The 24,260-nt window shown below is 46.6% G+C and overlaps 1 protein-coding gene across 6 annotated transcripts in view; it reads left to right on the top strand.

Annotated features, from left to right (window-relative positions):
• The window catches only part of ccdc33 (coiled-coil domain containing 33), a 103,841-nt gene that overhangs the window by 74,726 nt on the left and 4,855 nt on the right, over positions 1-24,260 (top strand). For 4 of the 6 annotated variants that reach the window (XM_055910110.1, XM_055910107.1, XM_055910108.1 and 1 more), the window contains exons 5-7: positions 16,623-16,735; positions 16,845-16,976; positions 20,531-20,621. In XM_055910110.1, coding sequence (XP_055766085.1) covers positions 16,623-16,735; positions 16,845-16,976; positions 20,531-20,621 — 336 coding nt within the window. The remainder of the gene's footprint in view (positions 1-16,622; positions 16,736-16,844; positions 16,977-20,530; positions 20,622-24,260) is intronic. The other 2 variants (XM_055910112.1, XM_055910111.1) reach the window with 1 other exon arrangement.

The following is a 24,260-nucleotide window of genomic DNA, read 5'->3' as shown; positions in this document are numbered from 1 at the left end:
ACTCTTCATGAGGTTTATTATGGATCCCCATTAGTTCCTGCCAAGGCAGCAGCTACTCTTCCTGGGGTTTATTATGGATCCCCATTAGTTCCTGCCAAGGCAGCAGCTACTCTTCCTGGGGTTTATTATGGATCCCCATTAGTTCCTGCCAAGGCAACAGCTACTCTTCCTGGGGTTTATTATGGATCACCATTAGTTCCTACCAAGGCAGCAGCTACTACTCCTGGGGTTTATTATGGATCCCCATTAGTTCCTGCCAAGGCAGCAGCTACTCTTCCTGGGGTTTATTATGGATCCCCATTAGTTCCTGCCAAGGCAGCAGCTACTCTTCCTGGGGATTATTATGGATCACCATTAGTTTCTGCCAAGGCAGCAGCTACTCTTCCTGGGGTTTATTATGGATCCTCATTAGTTCCTGTTGCCAAGGCAGCAGCTACTCTTCCTGGGGTTTATTATGGATCCCCATTAGTTCCTGCCAAGGCAGCGGCTACTCTTCCTGGGGTTTATTATGGATCCCCATTAGTTCCTGCCAAGGCAGCAGCTACTCTTACTGGGGTTTATTATGGATCCCCATTAGTTCCTGCCAAGGCAGCAGCTACTCTTCCTGGGGTTTATTATGGACCCCAATTAGTTCCTGCCAAGGCAGCAGCTACTCTTCCTGGGGTTTATTATGGATCCTCATTAGTTCCTGTTGCCAAGGCAGCAGCTACTCCTCTTGGGGTTTATTATGGATCCTCATTAGTTCCTGTTGCCAAGGCAGCAGCTACACTTCCTGGGTTTTATTATGGATCCTCATTAGTTCCTGTTGCCAAGGCAGCAGCTACTCTTCCTGGGTTTTTTTATGGATCCTCATTAGTTCCTGTTGCCAAGGCAGCACCTACTCTTCCTGGGGTTTATTATGGATCCCCATTAGTTCCTGCCAAGGCAGCAGCTACTCTTCCTGGGGTTTTTTATGGATCCTCATTAGTTCCTGTTGCCAAGGCAGCAGCTACTCTTCCTGGGGTTTATTATGGATCCCCATTAGTTCCTGCCAAGGCAGCAGCTACTCTTCCTGGGGTTTATTATGGATCCTCATTAGTTCCTGTTGCCAAGGCAGCAGCTACTCTTCCTGGGGTTTATTATGGATCCCCATTAGTTCCTGCCAAGGCAGCGGCTACTCTTCCTGGGGTTTATTATGGATCCCCATTAGTTCCTGCCAAGGCAGCAGCTACTCTTACTGGGGTTTATTATGGATCCCCATTAGTTCCTGCCAAGGCAGCAGCTACTCTTCCTGGGGTTTATTATGGACCCCAAATTGGTTCCTGCCAAGGCAGCAGCTACTCTTCCTGGGGTTTATTATGGATCCCCATTAGTTCCTGTTGCCAAGGCAGCAGCTACTCTTCATGAGGTTTATTATGGATCCCCATTAGTTCCTGCCAAGGCAGCAGCTACTCTTCCTGGGGTTTATTATGGATCCCCATTAGTTCCTGCCAAGGCAGCAGCTACTCTTCCTGGGGTTTATTATGGATCCCCATTAGTTCCTGCCAAGGCAACAGCTACTCTTCCTGGGGTTTATTATGGATCACCATTAGTTCCTACCAAGGCAGCAGCTACTCCTCCTGGGGTTTATTATGGATCCCCATTAGTTCCTGCCAAGGCAGCAGCTACTCTTCCTGGGGTTTATTATGGATCCCCATTAGTTCCTGCCAAGGCAGCAGCTACTCTTCCTGGGGTTTATTATGGATCCCCGTTAGTTCCTGCCAAGGCAGCAGCTTCTCTTCCTGGGGTTTATTATGGATCCCCATTAGTTCCTGCCAAGGCAACAGCTTCTCTTCCTGGGGTTTATTATGGATCACCATTAGTTCCTGCCAAGGCAGCAGCTACTCTTCCTGGGGTTTATTATGGATCCCCATTAGTTCCTGCCAAGGCAGCAGCTACCCTTCCTGGGGTTTATTATGGATCCCCATTAGTTCCTGCCAAGGCAGCAGCTTCTCTTCCTGGGGTTTATTATGGATCCCCATTAGTTCCTGCCAAGGCAACAGCTTCTCTTCCTGGGGTTTATTATGGATCACCATTAGTTCCTGCCAAGGCAGCAGCTACTCTTCCTGGGGTTTATTATGGATCCCCATTAGTTCCTGCCAAGGCAGCAGCTACTCTTCCTGGGGTTTATTATGGATCCCCATTAGTTCCTGCCAAGGCAGCAGCTACTCTTCCTGGGGTTTATTATGGACCCCCATTAGTTCCTGCCAAGGCAGCAGCTACTCTTCCTGGGGTTTATTATGGATCCCCATTAGTTCCTGTTGCCAAGGCAGCAGCTACTCTTCCTGGGGTTTATTATGGATCCCCATTAGTTCCTGCCAAGGCAGCAGCTACTCTTCCTGGGGTTTATTATGGATCCCCATTAGTTCCTGCCAAGGCAGCAGCTACTCTTCCTGGGGTTTATTATGGATCCCCATTAGTTCCTGCCAAGGCAACAGCTACTCTTCCTGGGGTTTATTATGGATCACCATTAGTTCCTGCCAAGGCAGCAGCTACTCCTCCTGGGGTTTATTATGGATCCCCATTAGTTCCTGCAAAGGCAGCAGCTACTCTTCCTGGGGTTTATTATGGATCCCCATTAGTTCCTGCCAAGGCAGCAGCTACTCTTCCTGGGGTTTATTATGGATCCCCGTTAGTTCCTGCCAAGGCAGCAGCTTCTCTTCCTGGGGTTTATTATGGATCACCATTAGTTCCTGCCAAGGCAGCAGCTACTCTTCCTGGGGTTTATTATGGATCCCCATTAGTTCCTGCCAAGGCAGCAGCTACTCTTCCTGGGGTTTATTATGGATCCCCGTTAGTTCCTGCCAAGGCAGCAGCTTCTCTTCCTGGGGTTTATTATGGATCACCATTAGTTCCTGCCAAGGCAGCAGCTACTCTTCCTGGGGTTTATTATGGATCCCCATTAGTTCCTGCCAAGGCAGCAGCTACTCTTCCTGGGGTTTATTATGGATCCCCATTAGTTCCTGCCAAGGCAACAGCTACTCTTCCTGGGGTTTATTATGGATCACCATTAGTTCCTGCCAAGGCAGCAGCTACTCCTCCTGGGGTTTATTATGGATCCCCGATAGTTCCTGCCAAGGCAGCAGCTACTCTTCCTGGGGTTTATTATGGATCCCCATTAGTTCCTGCCAAGGCAGCAGCTACTCTTCCTGGGGTTTATTATGGATCCCCGTTAGTTCCTGCCAAGGCAGCAGCTTCTCTTCCTGGGGTTTATTATGGATCCCCATTAGTTCCTGCCAAGGCAACAGCTTCTATTCCTGGGGTTTATTATGGATCACCATTAGTTCCTGCCAAGGCAGCAGCTACTCTTCCTGGGGTTTATTATGGATCCCCATTAGTTCCTGCAAAGGCAGCAGCTACTCTTCCTGGGGTTTATTATGGATCACCATTAGTTCCTGCCAAGGCAGCAGCTACTCTTCCTGGGGTTTATTATGGATCCCCGTTAGTTCCTGCCAAGGCAGCAGCTACTCTTCCTGGGGTTTATTATGGATCCCCGTTAGTTCCTGCCAAGGCAGCAGCTACTCTTCCTGGGGTTTATTGTGGATCCTAATTAGTTCCTGTTGCCAAGGCAGCAGCTACTTTTCCCTGGGTTTATTATGGATCCTCAGTAGTTCCTGTTGCCAAGGCAGCAGCTACTCTTCCTGGGGTTTATTATGGATCCCCATTAGTTCCTGCCAAGGCAGCAGCTACTCTTCCTGGGGTTTATTATGGATCCTAATTAGTTCCTGTTGCCAAGGCAGCAGCTACGCTTCCTGGGGTTTATTATGGATCCTCATTAGTTCCTGTTGCCAAGGCAGCAGCTACTCTTCCTGGGTTTTATTATGGATCCTCATTAGTTCCTGTTGCCAAGGCAGCAGCTACTCTTCCTGGGGTTTATTATGGATCCCCGTTAGTTCCTGCCAAGGAAGCAGCTTCTCTTCCTGGGGTTTATTATGGATCCCCATTAGTTCCTGCCAAGGCAGCAGCTACTCTTCCTGGGGTTTATTATGGATCCCCGTTAGTTCCTGTTGCCAAGGCAGCAGCTACTCTTCCTGGTGTTTATTATGGAACCCCATTAGTTCCTGCCAAGGCAGCAGCTACTCTTCCTGGGGTTTATTATGGATCCTCATTAGTTCCTGTTGCCAAGGCAGCAGCTACTCCTCTTGGGGTTTATTATGGATCCTCATTAGTTCCTGTTGCCAAGGCAGCAGCTACACTTCCTGGGTTTTATTATGGATCCTCATTAGTTCCTGTTGCCAAGGCAGCAGCTACTCTTCCTGGGGTTTTTTATGGATCCTCATTAGTTCCTGTTGCCAAGGCAGCAGCTACTCTTCCTGGGGTTTATTATGGATCCCCATTAGTTCCTGCCAAGGCAGCAGCTACTCTTCCTGGGGTTTATTATGGATCCTCATTAGTTCCTGTTGCCAAGGCAGCAGCTACTCTTCCTGGGGTTTATTATGGATCCCCATTAGTTCCTGCCAAGGCAGCGGCTACTCTTCCTGGGGTTTATTATGGATCCCCATTAGTTCCTGCCAAGGCAGCAGCTACTCTTACTGGGGTTTATTATGGATCCCCATTAGTTCCTGCCAAGGCAGCAGCTACTCTTCCTGGGGTTTATTATGGACCCCCATTAGTTCCTGCCAAGGCAGCAGCTACTCTTCCTGGGGTTTATTATGGATCCCCATTAGTTCCTGTTGCCAAGGCAGCAGCTACTCTTCCTGGGGTTTATTATGGATCCCCATTAGTTCCTGCCAAGGCAGCAGCTACTCTTCCTGGGGTTTATTATGGATCCCCATTAGTTCCTGCCAAGGCAGCAGCTACTCTTCCTGGGGTTTATTATGGATCCCCATTAGTTCCTGCCAAGGCAACAGCTACTCTTCCTGGGGTTTATTATGGATCACCATTAGTTCCTACCAAGGCAGCAGCTACTCCTCCTGGGGTTTATTATGGATCCCCATTAGTTCCTGCCAAGGCAGCAGCTACTCTTCCTGGGGTTTATTATGGATCCCCATTAGTTCCTGCCAAGGCAGCAGCTACTCTTCCTGGGGTTTATTATGGATCCCCGTTAGTTCCTGCCAAGGCAGCAGCTTCTCTTCCTGGGGTTTATTATGGATCCCCATTAGTTCCTGCCAAGGCAACAGCTTCTTTTCCTGGGGTTTATTATGGATCACCATTAGTTCCTGCCAATGCAGCAGCTACTCTTCCTGGGGTTTATTATGGATCCCCATTAGTTCCTGCCAAGGCAGCAGCTACCCTTCCTGGGGTTTATTATGGATCCCCGTTAGTTCCTGCCAAGGCAGCAGCTTCTCTTCCTGGGGTTTATTATGGATCCCCATTAGTTCCTGCCAAGGCAACAGCTTCTCTTCCTGGAGTTTATTATGGATCACCATTAGTTCCTGCCAAGGCAGCAGCTACTCTTCCTGGGGTTTATTATGGATCCCCATTAGTTCCTGCCAAGGCAGCAGCTACTCTTCCTGGGGTTTATTATGGATCCCCATTAGTTCCTGCCAAGGCAGCAGCTGCTCTTCCTGGGGTTTATTATGGACCCCCATTAGTTCCTGCCAAGGCAGCAGCTACTCTTCCTGGGGTTTATTATGGATCCCCATTAGTTCCTGTTGCCAAGGCAGCAGCTACTCTTCCTGGGGTTTATTATGGATCCCCATTAGTTCCTGCCAAGGCAGCAGCTACTCTTCCTGGGGTTTATTATGGATCCCCATTAGTTCCTGCCAAGGCAGCAGCTACTCTTCCTGGGGTTTATTATGGATCCCCATTAGTTCCTGCCAAGGCAACAGCTACTCTTCCTGGGGTTTATTATGGATCACCATTAGTTCCTGCCAAGGCAGCAGCTACTCCTCCTGGGGTTTATTATGGATCCCCATTAGTTCCTGCAAAGGCAGCAGCTACTCTTCCTGGGGTTTATTATGGATCCCCATTAGTTCCTGCCAAGGCAGCAGCTACTCTTCCTGGGGTTTATTATGGATCCCCGTTAGTTCCTGCCAAGGCAGCAGCTTCTCTTCCTGGGGTTTATTATGGATCCCCATTAGTTCCTGCCAAGGCAACAGCTTCTCTTCTTGGGGTTTATTATGGATCACCATTAGTTCCTGCCAAGGCAGCAGCTACTCTTCCTGGGGTTTATTATGGATCCCCATTAGTTCCTGCCAAGGCAGCAGCTACTCTTCCTGGGGTTTATTATGGATCCCCATTAGTTCCTGCCAAGGCAGCAGCTACTCTTCCTGGGGTTTATTATGGATCCCCGTTAGTTCCTGCCAAGGCAGCAGCTTCTCTTCCTGGGGTTTATTATGGATCCCCATTAGTTCCTGCCAAGGCAGCAGCTACTCTTCCTGGGGTTTATTATGGATCCCCATTAGTTCCTGTTGCCAAGGCAGCAGCTACTCCTCCTGGGGTTTATTATGGATCCTCATTAGTTCCTGTTGCCAAAGCAGCAGCTACTCTTCCTGGGTTTTATTATGGATCCTCATTAGTTCCTGTTGCCAAAGCAGCAGCTACTCTTCCTGGGGTTTATTATGGATCCTCATTAGTTCCTGTTGCCAAGGCAGCAGCTACTCTTCCTGGGGTTTATTATGGATCCCCATTAGTTCCTGCCAAGGCAGCAGCTACTCTTCCTGGGGTTTATTGTGGATCCTAATTAGTTCCTGTTGCCAAGGCAGCAGCTACTTTTCCCTGGGTTTATTATGGATCCTCAGTAGTTCCTGTTGCCAAGGCAGCAGCTACTCTTCCTGGGGTTTATTATGGATCCCCATTAGTTCCTGCCAAGGCAGCAGCTACTCTTCCTGGGGTTTATTATGGATCCTAATTAGTTCCTGTTGCCAAGGCAGCAGCTACGCTTCCTGGGGTTTATTATGGATCCTCATTAGTTCCTGTTGCCAAGGCAGCAGCTACTCTTCCTGGGGTTTTATTTTGGATCCTCATTAGTTCCTGTTGCCAAGGCAGCAGCTACTCTTCCTGGGGTTTATTATGGATCCCCGTTAGTTCCTGCCAAGGAAGCAGCTTCTCTTCCTGGGGTTTATTATGGATCCCCATTAGTTCCTGCCAAGGCAGCAGCTACTCTTCCTGGGGTTTATTATGGATCCCCGTTAGTTCCTGTTGCCAAGGCAGCAGCTACTCTTCCTGGTGTTTATTATGGAACCCCATTAGTTCCTGCCAAGGCAGCAGCTACTCTTCCTGGGGTTTATTATGGATCCTCATTAGTTCCTGTTGCCAAGGCAGCAGCTACTCCTCTTGGGGTTTATTATGGATCCTCATTAGTTCCTGTTGCCAAGGCAGCAGCTACACTTCCTGGGTTTTATTATGGATCCTCATTAGTTCCTGTTGCCAAGGCAGCAGCTACTCTTCCTGGGGTTTTTTATGGATCCTCATTAGTTCCTGTTGCCAAGGCAGCAGCTACTCTTCCTGGGGTTTATTATGGATCCCCATTAGTTCCTGCCAAGGCAGCAGCTACTCTTCCTGGGGTTTATTATGGATCCTCATTAGTTCCTGTTGCCAAGGCAGCAGCTACTCTTCCTGGGGTTTATTATGGATCCCCATTAGTTCCTGCCAAGGCAGCGGCTACTCTTCCTGGGGTTTATTATGGATCCCCATTAGTTCCTGCCAAGGCAGCAGCTACTCTTACTGGGGTTTATTATGGATCCCCATTAGTTCCTGCCAAGGCAGCAGCTACTCTTCCTGGGGTTTATTATGGACCCCCATTAGTTCCTGCCAAGGCAGCAGCTACTCTTCCTGGGGTTTATTATGGATCCCCATTAGTTCCTGTTGCCAAGGCAGCAGCTACTCTTCCTGGGGTTTATTATGGATCCCAATTAGTTCCTGCCAAGGCAGCAGCTACTCTTCCTGGGGTTTATTATGTATCCCCATTAGTTCCTGCCAAGGCAGCAGCTACTCTTCCTGGGGTTTATTATGGATCCCCATTAGTTCCTGCCAAGGCAGCAGCTACTCTTCCTGGGGTTTATTATGGATCCCCATTAGTTCCTACCAAGGCAGCAGCTACTCCTCCTGGGGTTTATTATGGATCCCCATTAGTTCCTGCCAAGGCAGCAGCTACTCTTCCTGGGGTTTATTATGGATCCCCATTAGTTCCTGCCAAGGCAGCAGCTACTCTTCCTGGGGTTTATTATGGATCACCATTAGTTCCTACCAAGGCAGCAGCTACTCCTCCTGGGGTTTATTATGGATCCCCATTAGTTCCTGCCAAGGCAGCAGCTACTCTTCCTGGGGTTTATTATGGATCCCCATTAGTTCCTGCCAAGGCAGCAGCTACTCTTCCTGGGGTTTATTATGGATCCCCGTTAGTTCCTGCCAAGGCAGCAGCTTCTCTTCCTGGGGTTTATTATGGATCCCCATTAGTTCCTGCCAAGGCAACAGCTTCTCTTCCTGGGGTTTATTATGGATCACCATTAGTTCCTGCAAAGGCAGCAGCTACTCTTACTGGGGTTTATTATGGATCCCCATTAGTTCCTGCCAAGGCAGCAGCTACTCTTCCTGGGGTTTATTATGGATCCCCGTTAGTTCCTGCCAAGGCAGCAGCTTCTCTTCCTGGGGTTTATTATGGATCCCCATTAGTTCCTGCCAAGGCAACAGCTTCTCTTCCTGGGGTTTATTATGGATCACCATTAGTTCCTGCCAAGGCAGCAGCTACTCTTCCTGGGGTTTATTATGGATCCCCATTAGTTCCTGCCAAGGCAGCAGATACTCTTCCTGGGGTTTATTATGGATCCCCATTAGTTCCTGCCAAGGCAGCAGCTACTCCTCCTGGGGTTTATTATGGATCCCCGTTAGTTCCTGCTAAGGCAGCAGCTTCTCTTCCTGGGGTTTATTATGGATCCCCATTAGTTCCTGCCAAGGCAGCAGCTACTCTTCCTGGGGTTTATTATGGATCCCCATTAGTTCCTGTTGCCAAGGCAGCAGCTACTCCTCCTGGGGTTTATTATGGATCCTCATTAGTTCCTGTTGCCAAAGCAGCAGCTACTCTTCCTGGGTTTTATTATGGATCCTCATTAGTTCCTGTTGCCAAAGCAGCAGCTACTCTTCCTGGGGTTTATTATGGATCCTCATTAGTTCCTGTTGCAAAGGCAGCAGCTACTCTTCCTGGGGTTTATTATGGATCCCCATTAGTTCCTGCCAAGGCAGCAGCTACTATTCCTGGAGTTTATTACGGATCCCCATTAGTTCCTGTTGCCAAGGCAGCAGCTACTCTTCCTTGGGTTTATTATGGATCCCCATTAGTTCCTGCCAAGGCAGCAGCTACTCTTCCTGGGGTTTATTATGGATCCCCATTAGTTCCTTCCAAGGCAGCAGCTACTCTTCCTGGGGTTTATTATGGGTTCCCAATTAGTTCCTGCCAAGGCAACAGATACTCTTCCTGTGGTTTATTATGGATCCTCATTAGTTCCTGCCAAGGCAGCAGCTACTCTTCCTGGGGTTTATTATGGATCCTCATTAGTTCCTGTCAAGGCAGCAGCTACTCTTCCTGGGGTTTATTATGGATCCCCATTAGTTCCTGCCAAGGCAGCAGCTACTCTTCATGGGGTTTATTATGGATCCCCATTAGTTCCTGCCAAGGCAGCAGCTACTCTTCCTGGGGTTTATTATGGATCCCCATTAGTTCCTTCCAAGGCAGCAGCTACTCTTCCTGGGGTTTATTATGGATCCCCATTAGTTCCTGCCAAGGCAGCAGCTACTCTTCATGGGGTTTATTATGGATCCCCATTAGTTCCTGCCAAGGCAGCAGCTACTCTTCCTGGGGTTTATTATGGATCCCCATTAGTTCCTTCCAAGGCAGCAGCTACTCTTCCTGGGGTTTATTGTGGATCACCATTAGTTCCTGCCAAGGCAGAAGCTACTCTTCCTGGGGTTTATTATGGATCACCATTAGCTTCTGTCAAGGCAGCAGCTACTCTTCCTGGTATTTATTAGGGATCCCCATTAGTTCCTGCCAAGGCAACAGCTTCTCTTCCTGGGGTTTATTATGGATCACCATTAGTTCCTGTCAAGGCAGCAGCTACTCTTCCTGGGGTTTATTATGGATCCCCGTTAGTTCCTGCCAAGGCAGCAGCTACTATTCCTGGGGTTTATTATGGATCCCCATTAGTTCCTGCCAAGGCAGCAGCTACTCTTACTGGGGTTTATTATGGATCCCCGTTAGTTCCTGCCAAGGCAGCAGCTTCTCTTCCTGGGGTTTATTATGGATCCCCATTAGTTCCTGCCAAGGCAGCAGCTACTCTTCCTGGGGTTTATTATGGATCCCCGTTAGTTGCTGCCAAGGCAGCAGCTACTCTTCCTGGGGTTTATTATGGATCCTCATTAGTTCCTGTTGCCAAGGCAGCAGCTACTCCTCCTGGGGTTTATTATGGATCCTCATTAGTTCCTGTTGACAAGGCAGCAGCTACTCTTCCTGGGGTTTATTATGGATCCCGATTAGTTCCTGCCAAAGCAGCAGCTACTCTTCCTGGGGTTTATTATGGATCATCATTAGTTCCTGTTGCCAAGGCAGCAGCTACTCTTCCTGGGTTTTATTATGGATCCTCATTAGTTCCTGTTGCCAAAGCAGCATCTACTCTTCCTGGGGTTTATTATGGATCCTCATTAGTTCCTGTTGCCAAGGCAGCAGCTACTCTTCCTGGGGTTTATTATGGATCCCCATTAGTTCCTGCCAAGGCAGCAGCTACTCTTCCTGGGGTTTATTATGGATCACCATTAGCTTCTGTCAAGGCAGCAGCTACTCTTCCTGGTGTTTATTAGGGATCACCGTTAGTTCCTGTCAAGGCAGCAACTACTCTTCCTGGGGTTTATTATGGATCACCGTTAGTTCCTGTTCAAGCAGCAGCTACTCTTCCTGGGGTTTATTATGGATCCCCGTTAGTTCCTGCCAAGGCAGCAATTACTCTTCCTGGTGTTTATTAGGGATCCCCATTAGTTCCTGCCAAGGCAACAGCTTCTCTTCCTGGGGTTTATTATGGATCACCATTAGTTTCTGTCAAGGCAGCAGCTACTCTTCCTGGGGTTTATTATGGATCCCCATTAGTTCCTGCCAAGGCAGCAGCTACTCTTCCTGGGGTTTATTATGGATCCCCATTAGTTCCTGCCAAGGCAGCAGCTACTCTTCCTGGGGTTTATTATGGATCCCCGTTAGTTCCTGCCAAGGCAGCAGCTTCTCTTCCTGGGGTTTATTATGGATCCCCATTATTTCCTGCCAAGGCAGCAGCTACTCTTCCTGGGGTTTATTATGGATCCCCGTTAGTTCCTGTCAAGGCAGCAGCTACTCTTCCTGGGGTTTATTATGGATCCTCATTAGTTCCTGTTGCCAAGGCAGCAGCTACTCCTCCTGGGGTTTATTATGGATCCTCATTAGTTCCTGTTGACAAGGCAGCAGCTACTCTTCCTGGGGTTTATTATGGATCCCGATTAGTTCCTGCCAAAGCAGCAGCTACTCTTCCTGGGGTTTATTATGGATCCTCATTAGTTCCTGTTGCCAAGGCAGCAGCTACTCTTCCTGGGTTTTTTTATGGATCCTCATTAGTTCCTGTTGCCAAAGCAGCATCTACTCTTCCTGGGGTTTATTATGGATCCTCATTAGTTCCTGTTGCCAAGGCAGCAGCTACTCTTCCTGGGGTTTATTATGGATCCCCATTAGTTCCTGCCAAGGCAGCAGCTACTCTTCCTGGGGTTTATTATGGATCCCCATTAGTTCCTGCCAAGGCAGCAGCTACTCTTCCTGGGGTTTATTATGGATCCCCATTAGTTCCTGCCATGGCAGCAGCTACTCTTCCTGGGGTTTATTATGGATCCCCATTAGTTCCTGTCAAGGCAGCAGCTACTCTTCCTGGGGTTTATTATGGATCCCCGTTAGTTCCTGCCAAGGCAGCAGCTACTCTTCCTGGGGTTTATTATGGATCCCCGTTAGTTCCTGCCAAGGCAGCAGCTACTCTTCCTGGGGTTCCTGGGGCTCTTGTGACATGTCTTGTGGGGTATGCATGGGTGTCCGAGCTGTGCGTCAGTAGTTTAAACAGACAGCTCGGTGCTTTCAACATGTCAATACCTCTCATAAATAAAAGTAGTGATGAAGTCAATCTCTCCTCCACTTTCAGCCAGGAGAGATTGACATGCATATTATTAATATTAGCTCTCTGTGTCCATCAAGGGCCAGCCGTGCTGCCCTGTTCTGAGACAATTGTAATTTTCCAGTCTTTTTTTGTGGCACCTGACCACACGACTGAACAGTAGTCCATGTGTGACAAAACTAGGGCCTGAGGGACCTGCCATGTTGATAGTGTTGTTAAGAAGGTAGAAACTAGGGCCTGTAGGACCTGCCTTGTTGATAGTGTTGTTAAGAAGGTAGAAACTAGGGTCTGTAGGACCTGCCTTGTTGATAGTGTTGTTAAGAAGGTAGAAACTAGGGCCTGTAGGACCTGCCTTGTTGATAGTGTTGTTAACCTGTCTAGGATCAGCGTGGCGCTAGCGGCACACCCCCCCCCCCCCCACTGAAAAACCAGTGCCGCGAAATTCAAAAAAAATATTTTTTTAAAATATTTAACTTTCACACATTAAAGTCCAATACAGCTAATGAAAGACACAGATCTTATGAATCCAGTCAACATTTCCGATTTTTAAAATGTTTTACAGGGAAGACACAATATGTAAAGATGTACATCTATTACCTAAAAACACATTAGCATAATCCACCATCTTTTATTTGTCCACCAACACCAGTAGCCATCACCAATTCGGCTAAACTAAGATATTTATAGCCCCTAACCAACAAAAAAACTCATTAGATGACAGTCTGATAACATATTTATGGTATGGGATAGGTTTTGTTAGAAAAAAGTGCATATTTCAGGTATATGGCATAGTTTACAATTGCACCCACCATCACAAATGGACTAGAATAATTACAATGAGCAACGTGTTTACCTAACTACTAATCATCAAACATTTCGTAAAAATACACAGCATACACGAATCGAAAGACACAGATCCTGTGAATACAGACAATATTTCAGATTTTCTAAGTGTCTTACAGCGAAAACACAATAAATCGTTATATTAGCTTAGCACATAGCAATTAGCAGCCCAGCATTGATTCTAGCCAAAGTGAGCGATAAAAGTCAACATCGCCAAAAGATATTAATTTTTTCACTAACCTTCTCAGAATTCTTCCGATGACACTCCTGTAACATCACATTACAACATGCATATACAGTTTGATCGAAAATGTTTATATTTAGCCACCAAAATCATGGTTAGACAATGTGAAATGTAGACAAGCTGGTAAAGAAAACGTCCTTGCGCCACTTAGACAGTGATCTACTCTTATACATAAATACTCATAAACGTGACTAAAAAATATAGGGTGGACAGGGATTGATAGACAATTTAATTCTTAATACAATTGCGTTATTACATTTTTTAATTTATCCTTACTTTTCAATACAGTTTGCGCCAAGCGAAGCTACGTCAAAAAACATGGCGTCCTAAGCCACTAAAATGTTTCGACAGAAACACGATTTATCATAATAAAAATGTCCTACCTTGAGCTGTTCTTCCATCAGTATCTTGGGCAAAGGATCCTTTCTTGGGAGAAATCGTCTTTTGGTGGAAAGCTGTCCTCTTGCCATGTGGAAATGTCAACTACGTTCGGGATGAACTGAAAAGCGTTCCCAACTTTTCACATCGTTGCAAAAATAAATGTCCCAAAATCGCACTAAACGGATATAAATTGCTATAAAACGCTTTAAATTAACTACTTTGTGATGTTTGTAACTCCTATAACGAGTGAAAAGATGACCGGAGAAATATAACAGGCTAAACTAATGCTTGGAACAGGAGAGGGTCGGTGTCTTCCACGCGCGTTACGCAGCAAGAAAAGACTTGCTAGCTAAAGGTTTTTTTCATTTGTAGGGCCTGTGAACGAGCAATCGAGCCCGTTGGAATCGTCATCACGTAAAGGCATCCAGGGGAAGACGTAAGAAGTGTCCGTATAGTCATAGCAACGACAGTGCCCGTTTAAATGACTTCAGAAAAGTGGCCAACGTTTCTCAAATCTGACTCCATGTCAGGGAAATTGCTGTAGAATGGGCTCTGTTCCACTTAGAGACAAAATTTCAACTCCTATAGAAACTATAGACTGTTTTCTATCCAATAATAATAATAATATGCATATTGTACGATCAAGGATTTTGTGGGAAGCCGTTTAAAAAATTAGCCACATTAGCATAAATAGTCTAAACAGCGCCCCCATCCCCAACAGGTTAAGAAGGTAGAGACTAGGGCCTGTAGGACCTGCCTTGTTGATAGTGTTGTTAAGAAGGTAGAAACTAGGGCCTGTAGGACCTGCCTTGTTGATAGTGTTGTTAAGAAGGTAGAAACTAGGGCCTGTAGGACCTGCCTTGTTGACAGTGTTGTTAAGAAGGTAGAAACTAGGGCCTGTAGGACCTGCCTTGTTGATAGTGCTGTTAAAAAGGTAGAAACTAGGGCCTGTAGGACTTGCCTTGTTGATAGTGTTGTTCAGAAGGTAGAAACTAGGGCCTGTAGGACCTGCCTTGTTGATAGTGTTGTTAAGAAGGTAGAAACTAGGGCCTGTAGGACTTGCCTTGTTGATAGTGCTGTTCAGAAGGTAGAAACTAGGGCCTGTAGGACCTGCCTTGTTGATAGTGTTGTTAAGAAGGTAGAAACTAGGGCCTGTAGGACCTGCCTTGTTCATAGTGTTGTTAAGAAGGCAGAGCAGCGCTTTATTATAGACAGACTTCTCCCCATCTTAGCTACTACTGCATCAATATGTTTTGACCATGACAGTTTACAATCTAGTGTTACTCCAAGCAGTTTAGTCTCCTCAACTTGCTCAATTTCCACATGATTTATTACAAGATTTCGTTGAGGTTTAGGGTTTAGTGAATGTTTTGTCCCAAATACAATGCTTTTAGTTTTATAAATATTTAGGACTAACTTATTCCTTGCCACCCACTCTGAAACTAACTGCAGCTCTTTGTTAAGTGTTGCTGTCATTTCAGTCTCTGTAGTAGCTGATCTGTATAGTGTTGAGTCATCCGTATACATAGACACACTGGCTTTACTCAAAGTCAGTGGCATGTCTTTAGTAAAAAATTTAAAAAGCAAGGGGCCTAGACAGCTGCCCTGGGGAATGCCTGATTCTACCTGGATTATATTTGAGAGGCTTCCATTAAAGAACACCCTCTGTGTTCTGTTAGACAGGTAACTCTTTATCCACATTATAGCAGGGGGTGTAAAGCCATAACACATTATAGCAGGGGGTGTAAAGCCATAACACATTATAGCAGGGGGTGTAAAGCCATAACACATTATAGCAGGGGGTGTAAAGCCATAACACATTATAGCAGGGGGTGTAAAGCCATAACACATTATAGCAGGGGGTGTAAAGCCATAACACATTATAGCAGGGGGTGTAAAGCCATAACACATTACAGCAGGGGGTGTAAAGCCATAACACATTATAGCAGGGGGTGTAAAGCCATAACACATTATAGCAGGGGGTGTAAAGCCATAACACATTATAGCAGGGGGTGTAAAGCCATAACACATTATAGCAGGGGGTGTAAAGCCATAACACATTACAGCAGGGGGTGTAAAGCCATAACACATTACAGCAGGGGGTGTAAAGCCATAACACATTATAGCAGGGGGTGTAAAGCCATAACACATTATAGCAGGGGGTGTAAAGCCATTATAGCATAACACATTATAGCAGGGGGTGTAAAGCCATAACACATTATAGCAGGGGGTGTAAAGCCATAACACATTATAGCAGGGGGTGTAAAGCCATAACACATATGTTTTTTCCAGCAGCAGACTACGATCAAGAATGTCAAAAGCTGTTACTACTGCCTGTAAACAGTAAACAGTAAACAGTCCAGTTCAAAGTCAATGATAGCAGGCCTGTGTGGCAAATGTCTTATTAGCATATAGGTAGCTCTGATTGGCTCACCTGTCTGCGTATATGTTTTTATTAGGTTTTATTTACTGCAGTGTCTATTAATTGTCCAAACGCACGGCTGCTTTCCCACTCTATATTGCTATGGAATTTTACTGTACGTCATTCCCAAACATTCTCTGAAATTATGAAAATGTGAAAATGACCACATGTAAATGCTCGCTTGTCAGAAAATGTAAATAAAAGTGTTATGTTCTTCCTGTAGATGTACAGATTTCATGTTGCCACTTTAAAATGCCACAGTTCTGGATGTTGTGTTTTGGTGTGTGTTGACAGATTGCGTTGTTTGTCTGACAGATTGTGATGTTTGTCTGTTGACAGATTGTGATGTGTGTCTGTTGACAGATTGTGTTGTGTGTCTGTTGACAGATTGTATTGTGTGTCTGTTGACAGATTGTGTTGTGTGTCTGTTGACAGATTGTGTTGTGTGTCTGTTGACAGATTGTATTGTGTGTCTGTTGACAGATTGTGTTGTGTGTTGACAGATTGTGTTGTGTGTCTGTTGACAGATTGTGTTGTGTCTGTTGACAGATTGTATTGTGTGTCTGTTGACAGATTGTGTTGTGTGTTGACAGATTGTGTTGTGTGTCTGTTGACAGATTGTATTGTGTGTCTGTTGACAGATTGTGTTGTGTGTTGACAGATTGTGTTGTGTGTGTATCTCCAGCCTCTCTGAAGTTTAAGCTGGCCAGTGAGAGCAGCAAGGCTTCAGCTCAGAGAGACAAGATACATCAACTACAGAATGATCTGATCAGGGTGAGCAGACACACAGACACACACAACTCTATACTCTGTACTTGTCCAGCTGTCACCTTATGTAAGATACGCTCATGGCTCTGATGTTGACATCCTCTTCCTCTTCCAGAAGAATGACAGTGAAAAGGAGTTGCTGCGTCTCCAGAGAGCTCACCAGCAGCAACAGACCGTCCTACAGCGATACCACAGGACTGTCTCCAAGACTGCAGGCCTGGAGACCACCGTTAAACAGCAGGAGAAGGTACCTAACCCCTGACCCCTGACCCTACAGCGATACCACAGGACTGTCTGCAGCAGTGTACAAAAGGGAGGGAAGGGTCAGTGTAAATTGTCCGGTGGCGATTTAATTAATAGTTCATCGGTCTTATGGCTTGGGGGTAGAAGGTGTTGAGGAGCCTCTTGGTCCTAGACTTAGCGCTCCGGTACCGCTTGCCGTGCGGTAGCAGAGAGAACATTCTAGAACTAGGGTGACTGGAGTCTCTGACAATTTTATGGGCTTTCCTCTGACACCGCCTATTATATAGGTCCTAGATGGCAGGAAGCTTGGCCACAGTGATGTACTGGGCCATTCGCACTACCCTCTGTAGCGCCTTACAGTCAGATGCCGAGCAGTTGCCGTACCAGGAATTGATGCAACCGGTCAGGAGACTCTCGATGGTGCAGCTGTAGAACCTTTTGAGGATCTGAGGACCCATGCCAAATCTTTTTTGTTTCCTGAAGGGGAATAGGCTTTGTCGTGCCCTCTTCACGACTGTCTTGGTGTGTTTGGACCATGATAGTTCGTTGGTGATGTGGACACCAAGGAACTTGAAACTCTCGACCCGCTCCCCTACAGCCATGTCAATGTTAATGGGGGCTTGTTCGGCCCGCCTTTTCCTGTAGTCCACGATCAGCTCCTTAGTCTTGCTAATATTGAGGGAGAGGTTGTTGTCCTGGCACCACACTGCCAGGTCTCTGATCTTCTCCCTAGAGGCTGTCTCATCGTGATCGGTGATCAGGCCTACCGCTGTTGTGTCGTCAGCAAATTGAATGATGGTGCTGGAGTCGTGTTTGGCCATGCAGTCGTGGGTGAACAGGGAGTACAGGAGGGGACTAAGCACACACCCCTGAGGGGTGTGGATCAGCGTGGCAGACGTGTTGTTGCCTACTCTCACCACCTGGGTGCGGCCCGTCAGGAAGTCCAGGATCCAGTTGCAGAGGGAGGTGTTTAGTCCCAGGGTCCTTAGCTTAGTGATGAACTTTGAGGGAACTATGGTGTTGAACGCTGAGCTGTAGTCAATGAACAGCATTCTCACATAGGTGTTCCTTTTGTCCAGGTGAGAAAGGGCAGTGTGGAGTGCAATTGAGATAGCATCATCTGTGGATCTGTTTGGGCGGTATGCAAATTGGAGTGGGTCTAGGATGTCCAGGAGGATGCTGTTGATGTGAGCCATGACCAGCCTTTCAAAGCACTTCATGGCTACAGACGTGAGTGCCACGGTACGGTAATCATTTAGGCAGGTTATCTTCGCTTCCTTGGGCACAGGGACTATGGTGGTCTGCTTGAAATATGTAGGTATTACAGACTCAGTCAGGGAGAGGTTGAAAATGAACAATTAACAAACACTGATAGGTTACACTTACAGCGTTGATTCAAAATGTAGCTAGCTGTTTTCTACAAATTATCCTCTAACCAATGATTATTGGTTAGAGGATAATTATTCCCAGACTCCGTATGGTTTCTGATTTGTGTTTGTTGTAACAGGACGGGCAAACTCATCTCCCCCTCTCATGCAATTGATTTCAAGGTGATAGTTGATGAGTGACTGACAAAACAGTTTTGCGTTTCTTTTTCCGTATCAAAATGCAGCTGACTGTGTTCTGCAGATTGTCCTCCAACCGGTGACGTAAAAACATCTCCAGTTTCCATGTAATTTTTGAGTTTCATCACTCGGCGGTCCCGTTCTGTGAGCTTGTGTGGTCTACCACTTCACGTCTGAGCCGTTGTTGCTCCTAGACGTTTCCACTTCACAATAACAGCACTTACAGTTGACCGGGGAAGCTCTAGCAGGACAGAAATTTGACGAACTGACTTGTTGGAAAGGTGGCATCCTATGACGGTGCGACGTTGAAAGTCACTGAGGTCTTCAATAAGGCCATTCTACACCCAATGTTTGTCTATGGAGATTGCATGGCTGTGTGCTCAATTTTTATACACCTATCAGCAACGGGTGTGGCTGAAATACCCGAATCCACTAATTTGAAGGGGTGTCCACATACTTTCATGTCTTTTCATTTTTGTTCATTGATTTCACCTGTGTTAGTAACCTGGTCTCATCAGCTCCTTATTGAGTTCAGTTCATTCTGTTTGTGCCTTTGTGAGGAATTGTTCGTTTCGACTCTACTAAGTCTTTGCCCAGCTCGTTGGTGAGAACCAGTTGTAGCCTTCAGTCCTAGTTGTGATTCACCTGGCCTGTTTACCTACCTGTGTATGACCATTGCCTGCCTGGGAATTCCCAGAATTCCTGCCTTCTGCGAAATAAACACCTGCCGCGCTCTGCGTGTGAATCTACACCTTCTTCTCCATTACAGAATAAACGTATTACAATTCGAGCAGGTCAAGCCTGCTGGAGGGCTGCTGGGTGTGCAGGGTTCTGTTCCAGCCCAGCAATAACACACCAGATTCAACTTATTAAACCGAATGAGTTGATAATCAACTGATAATAATATGTACTATTGCTGGGCTGGAATAGAAGTCTGGGGGGGGGTTGCTGGGCTGGAATAGAAGTCTGGGGGGGTGGGGGTTTGCTGGGCTGTAATAGAAGTCTGGGGGGGGGGGGGTTGCTGGGCTGGAATAGAACTCTGAGGGGGGGGGTTGCTGGGCTGGAATAGAACTCTGGGGGGGGGGGGTTTGCTGGGCTGGAATAGAAGTCTGCTGGGGGGTTTGCTGGGCTGGAATAGAACTCTGGGGGGGGGTTGCTGGGCTGGAATAGAACTCTGGGGGGGGGGGGGGGGGGGGGTTTGCTGGGCTGGAATAGAACTCTGGGGGGGGGTTTGCTTGGCTGGAATAGAAGTCTGGGGGGGGGGGTTTGCTGGGCTGGAATAGAAGTCTGGGGGGGGGTTTGCTTGGCTGGAATAGAAGTCTGGGGGGGGGGGGTTTGCTGGGCTGGAATAGAAGTATGGGGGGGGGGGGTTTGCTGGGCTGGAATAGAAGTCTGGGGGGGGGGGTTTGCTGGGCTGGAATAGAACTCTGGGGGGGGGGGTTTGCTGGGCTGGAATAGAAGTCTGGGGGGGGGGGGGTTTGCTGGGCTGGAATAGAAGTCTGGGGGGGGGGGTTTGCTGGGCTGGGATAGAACTCTGGGGGGGGGTTTGCTGGGCTGGAATAGAACTCTGGGGGGGGGGGTTTGCTGGGCTGGAATAGAACTCTGGGGGGGGGGGGTTTGCTGGGCTGGAATAGAAGTCTGGGGGGGGGTTTGCTTGGCTGGAATAGAAGTCTGGGGGGGGGGTTGCTGGGCTGGAATAGAAGTCTGGGAGGGCGTTGCTGGGCTGGAATAGAGGTCTGGGAGGGGGTGGAACTCAGTATCAGGAAGGTGTTCCTAATGTTTTGTGTACTCAGTGTATGTGGTTACTGATCACCAAACGACTTATTCCTTCACCATAGTGTCCCCTCTGATATCTCTATTGACCTGCAATCCCTGTGATAGAGGTTACTTTCCCTATTTTAGTTGAAGACCCTCTGGATTAGAGTGTCTGCTACAATGTTTAAAAAAAGCACCTCTGTATCTGATCACATGAACCTGTATCCTCCTGTTACAGATCATTGAGAAGATGGAGAAGCTTCTGGACAACACACTGACAGAGAAGAGCAAGGACAATGCAGAGAGGATGGTGAAGATGAAACCAACAGGTGAGACGGGACTGTTTTCAGAGAGGAAGATGATGATGAAACCAACAGGTGAGACAGGAGTGTTTTCAGAGAGGAAGATGATGATGAAACCAACAGGTGAGACGGGAGTGTTTTCAGAGAGGAAGATGATGATGAAACCAACAGGTGAGACAGGAGTGTTTTCAGAGAGGAAGATGAAGATGAAAAAAACAGGTGAGACAGGAGTGTTTTCAGAGAGGAAGATGATGATGAAACCAACAGGTGAGACAGGAGTGTTTTCAGAGAGGAAGATGAAGATGAAACCAACAGGTGAGACAGCAGTGTTTTCAGAGAGGAAGATGATGATGAAGATGAAACCAACAGGTGAGACGGGAGTGTTTTCAGAGAGGAAGATGATGATGAAACCAACAGGTGAGACAGGAGTGTTTTCAGAGAGGAAGATGAAGATGAAACCAACAGGTGAGACAGGAGTGTTTTCAGAGAGGAAGATGATGATGAAGATGAAACCAACAGGTGAGACAGGAGTGTTTTCAGAGAGGAAGATGATGATGAAGATGAAACCAACAGGTGAGACAGGAGAGTTTCAGAGAGGAAGATGATGATGAAGATGAAACCAACAGGTGAGACGGGAGTGTTTTCAGAGAGGAAGATGAAGATGAAACCAACAGGTGAGACAGGAGTGTTTTCAGAGAGGAAGATGATGATGAAGATGAAACCAACAGGTGAGACAGGAGTGTTTTCAGAGAGGAAGATGAAGATGAAACCAACAGGTGAGACAGGAGTGTTTTCAGAGAGGAAGATGATGATGAAACCAACAGGTGAGACAGGAGTGTTTTCAGAGAGGAAGATGAAGATGAAACCAACAGGTGAGACAGGAGGGTTTTCAGAGAGGAAGATGAAGATGAAACCAACAGGTGAGACAGGAGTGTTTTCAGAGAGGAAGATGAAGATGAAACCAACAGGTGAGACGGGAGTGTTTTCAGAGAGGAAGATGAAGATGAAACCAACAGGTGAGACAGGAGTGTTTTCAGAGAGGAAGATGATGATGAAACCAACAGGTGAGACAGGAGTGTTTTCAGAGAGGAAGATGAAGATGAAACCAACAGGTGAGACAGGAGTGTTTTCAGAGAGGAAGATGAAGATGAAGATGAAACCAACAGGTGAGACAGGAGTGTTTTCAGAGAGGAAGATGATGATGAAGATGAAACCAACAGGTGAGACAGGAGTGTTTTCAGAGAGGAAGATGATGATGAAGATGAAACCAACAGGTGAGACAGGAGTGTTTTCAGAGAGGAAGTTGATGATGAAACCAACAGGTGAGACAGGAGTGTTTTCAGAGAGGAAGATGAAGATGAAACCAACAGGTGAGACAGGAGTGTTTTCAGAGAGGAAGATGATGATGAAACCAACAGGTGAGACGGGAGTGTTTTCAGAGAGGAAGATGATGATGAAACCAACAGGTGAGACAGGAGTGTTTTCAGAGAGGAAGATGAAGATGAAACCAACAGGTGAGACAGGAGTGTTTTCAGAGAGGAAGATGATGATGAAACCAACAGGTGAGACAGGAGTGTTTTCAGAGAGGAAGATGAAGATGAAACCAACAGGTGAGACAGCAGTGTTTTCAGAGAGGAAGATGATGATGAAGATGAAACCAACAGGTGAGACGGGAGTGTTTTCAGAGAGGAAGATGATGAAGATGAAACCAACAGGTGAGACAGGAGTGTTTTCAGAGAGGAAGATGAAGATGAAACCAACAGGTGAGACAGGAGTGTTTTCAGAGAGGAAGATGATGATGAAGATGAAACCAACAGGTGAGACAGGAGTGTTTTCAGAGAGGAAGATGATGATGAAGATGAAACCAACAGGTGAGACAGGAGAGTTTTCAGAGAGGAAGATGATGATGAAGATGAAACCAACAGGTGAGACGGGAGTGTTTTCAGAGAGGAAGATGAAGATGAAACCAACAGGTGAGACAGGAGTGTTTTCAGAGAGGAAGATGATGATGAAGATGAAACCAACAGGTGAGACAGGAGTGTTTTCAGAGAGGAAGATGAAGATGAAACCAAAAGGTGAGACAGGAGTGTTTTCAGAGAGGAAGATGATGATGAAACCAACAGGTGAGACAGGAGTGTTTTCAGAGAGGAAGATGAAGATGAAACCAACAGGTGAGACAGGAGGGTTTTCAGAGAAGAAGATGAAGATGAAACCAACAGGTGAGACAGGAGTGTTTTCAGAGAGGAAGATGAAGATGAAACCAACAGGTGAGACGGGAGTGTTTTCAGAGAGGAAGATGAAGATGAAACCAACAGGTGAGACAGGAGTGTTTTCAGAGAGGAAGATGATGATGAAACCAACAGGTGAGACAGGAGTGTTTTCAGAGAGGAAGATGAAGATGAAACCAACAGGTGAGACAGGAGTGTTTTCAGAGAGGAAGATGATGATGAAGATGAAACCAACAGGTGAGACAGGAGTGTTTTCAGAGAGGAAGATGATGATGAAGATGAAACCAACAGGTGAGACAGGAGTGTTTTCAGAGAGGAAGTTGATGATGAAACCAACAGGTGAGACAGGAGTGTTTTCAGAGAGGAAGATGAAGATGAAACCAACAGGTGAGACAGCAGTGTTTTCAGAGAGGAAGATGATGATGAAACCAACAGGTGAGACGGGAGTGTTTTCAGAGAGGAAGATGATGATGAAACCAACAGGTGAGACAGGAGTGTTTTCAGAGAGGAAGATGAAGATGAAACCAACAGGTGAGACAGGAGTGTTTTCAGAGAGGAAGATGATGATGAAGATGAAACCAACAGGTGAGACAGGAGTGTTTTCAGAGAGGAAGATGATGATGAAGATGAAACCAACAGGTGAGACAGGAGAGTTTTCAGAGAGGAAGATGATGATGAAGATGAAACCAACAGGTGAGACGGGAGTGTTTTCAGAGAGGAAGATGAAGATGAAACCAACAGGTGAGACAGGAGTGTTTTCAGAGAGGAAGATGATGATGAAGATGAAACCAACAGGTGAGACAGGAGTGTTTTCAGAGAGGAAGATGAAGATGAAACCAACAGGTGAGACAGGAGTGTTTTCAGAGAGGAAGATGATGATGAAACCAACAGGTGAGACATGAGTGTTTTCAGAGAGGAAGATGAAGATGAAACCAACAGGTGAGACAGGAGGGTTTTCAGAGAGGAAGATGAAGATGAAAACAACAGGTGAGACAGGAGTGTTTTCAGAGAGGAAGATGAAGATGAAACCAACAGGTGAGACAGGAGTGTTTTCAGAGAGGAAGATGAAGATGAAGATGAAACCAACAGGTGAGACAGGAGTGTTTTCAGAGAGGAAGATGATGATGAAGATGAAACCAACAGGTGAGACAGGAGGGTTTTCAGAGAGGAAGATGATGATGAAACCAACAGGTGAGACAGGAGTGTTTTCAGAGAGGAAGATGAAGATGAAACCAACAGGTGAGACAGGAGTGTTTTCAGAGAGGAAGATGAAGATGAAGATGAAACCAACAGGTGAGACAGGCGTGTTTTCAGAGAGGAAGTTGATGATGTAACCAACAGGTGAGACACGAGTGTTTTCAGAGAGGAAGATGATGATGAAGATGAAACCAACAGGTGAGACGGGAGTGTTTTCAGAGAGGAAGATGATGATGAAGAT

The sequence above is a fragment of the Salvelinus fontinalis genome, unplaced genomic scaffold, assembly GCF_029448725.1.
Source record: "Salvelinus fontinalis isolate EN_2023a unplaced genomic scaffold, ASM2944872v1 scaffold_0001, whole genome shotgun sequence".
NCBI lineage: Eukaryota > Metazoa > Chordata > Actinopteri > Salmoniformes > Salmonidae > Salvelinus > Salvelinus fontinalis.
This window is presented reverse-complemented; position numbering and strand designations above follow the sequence as displayed.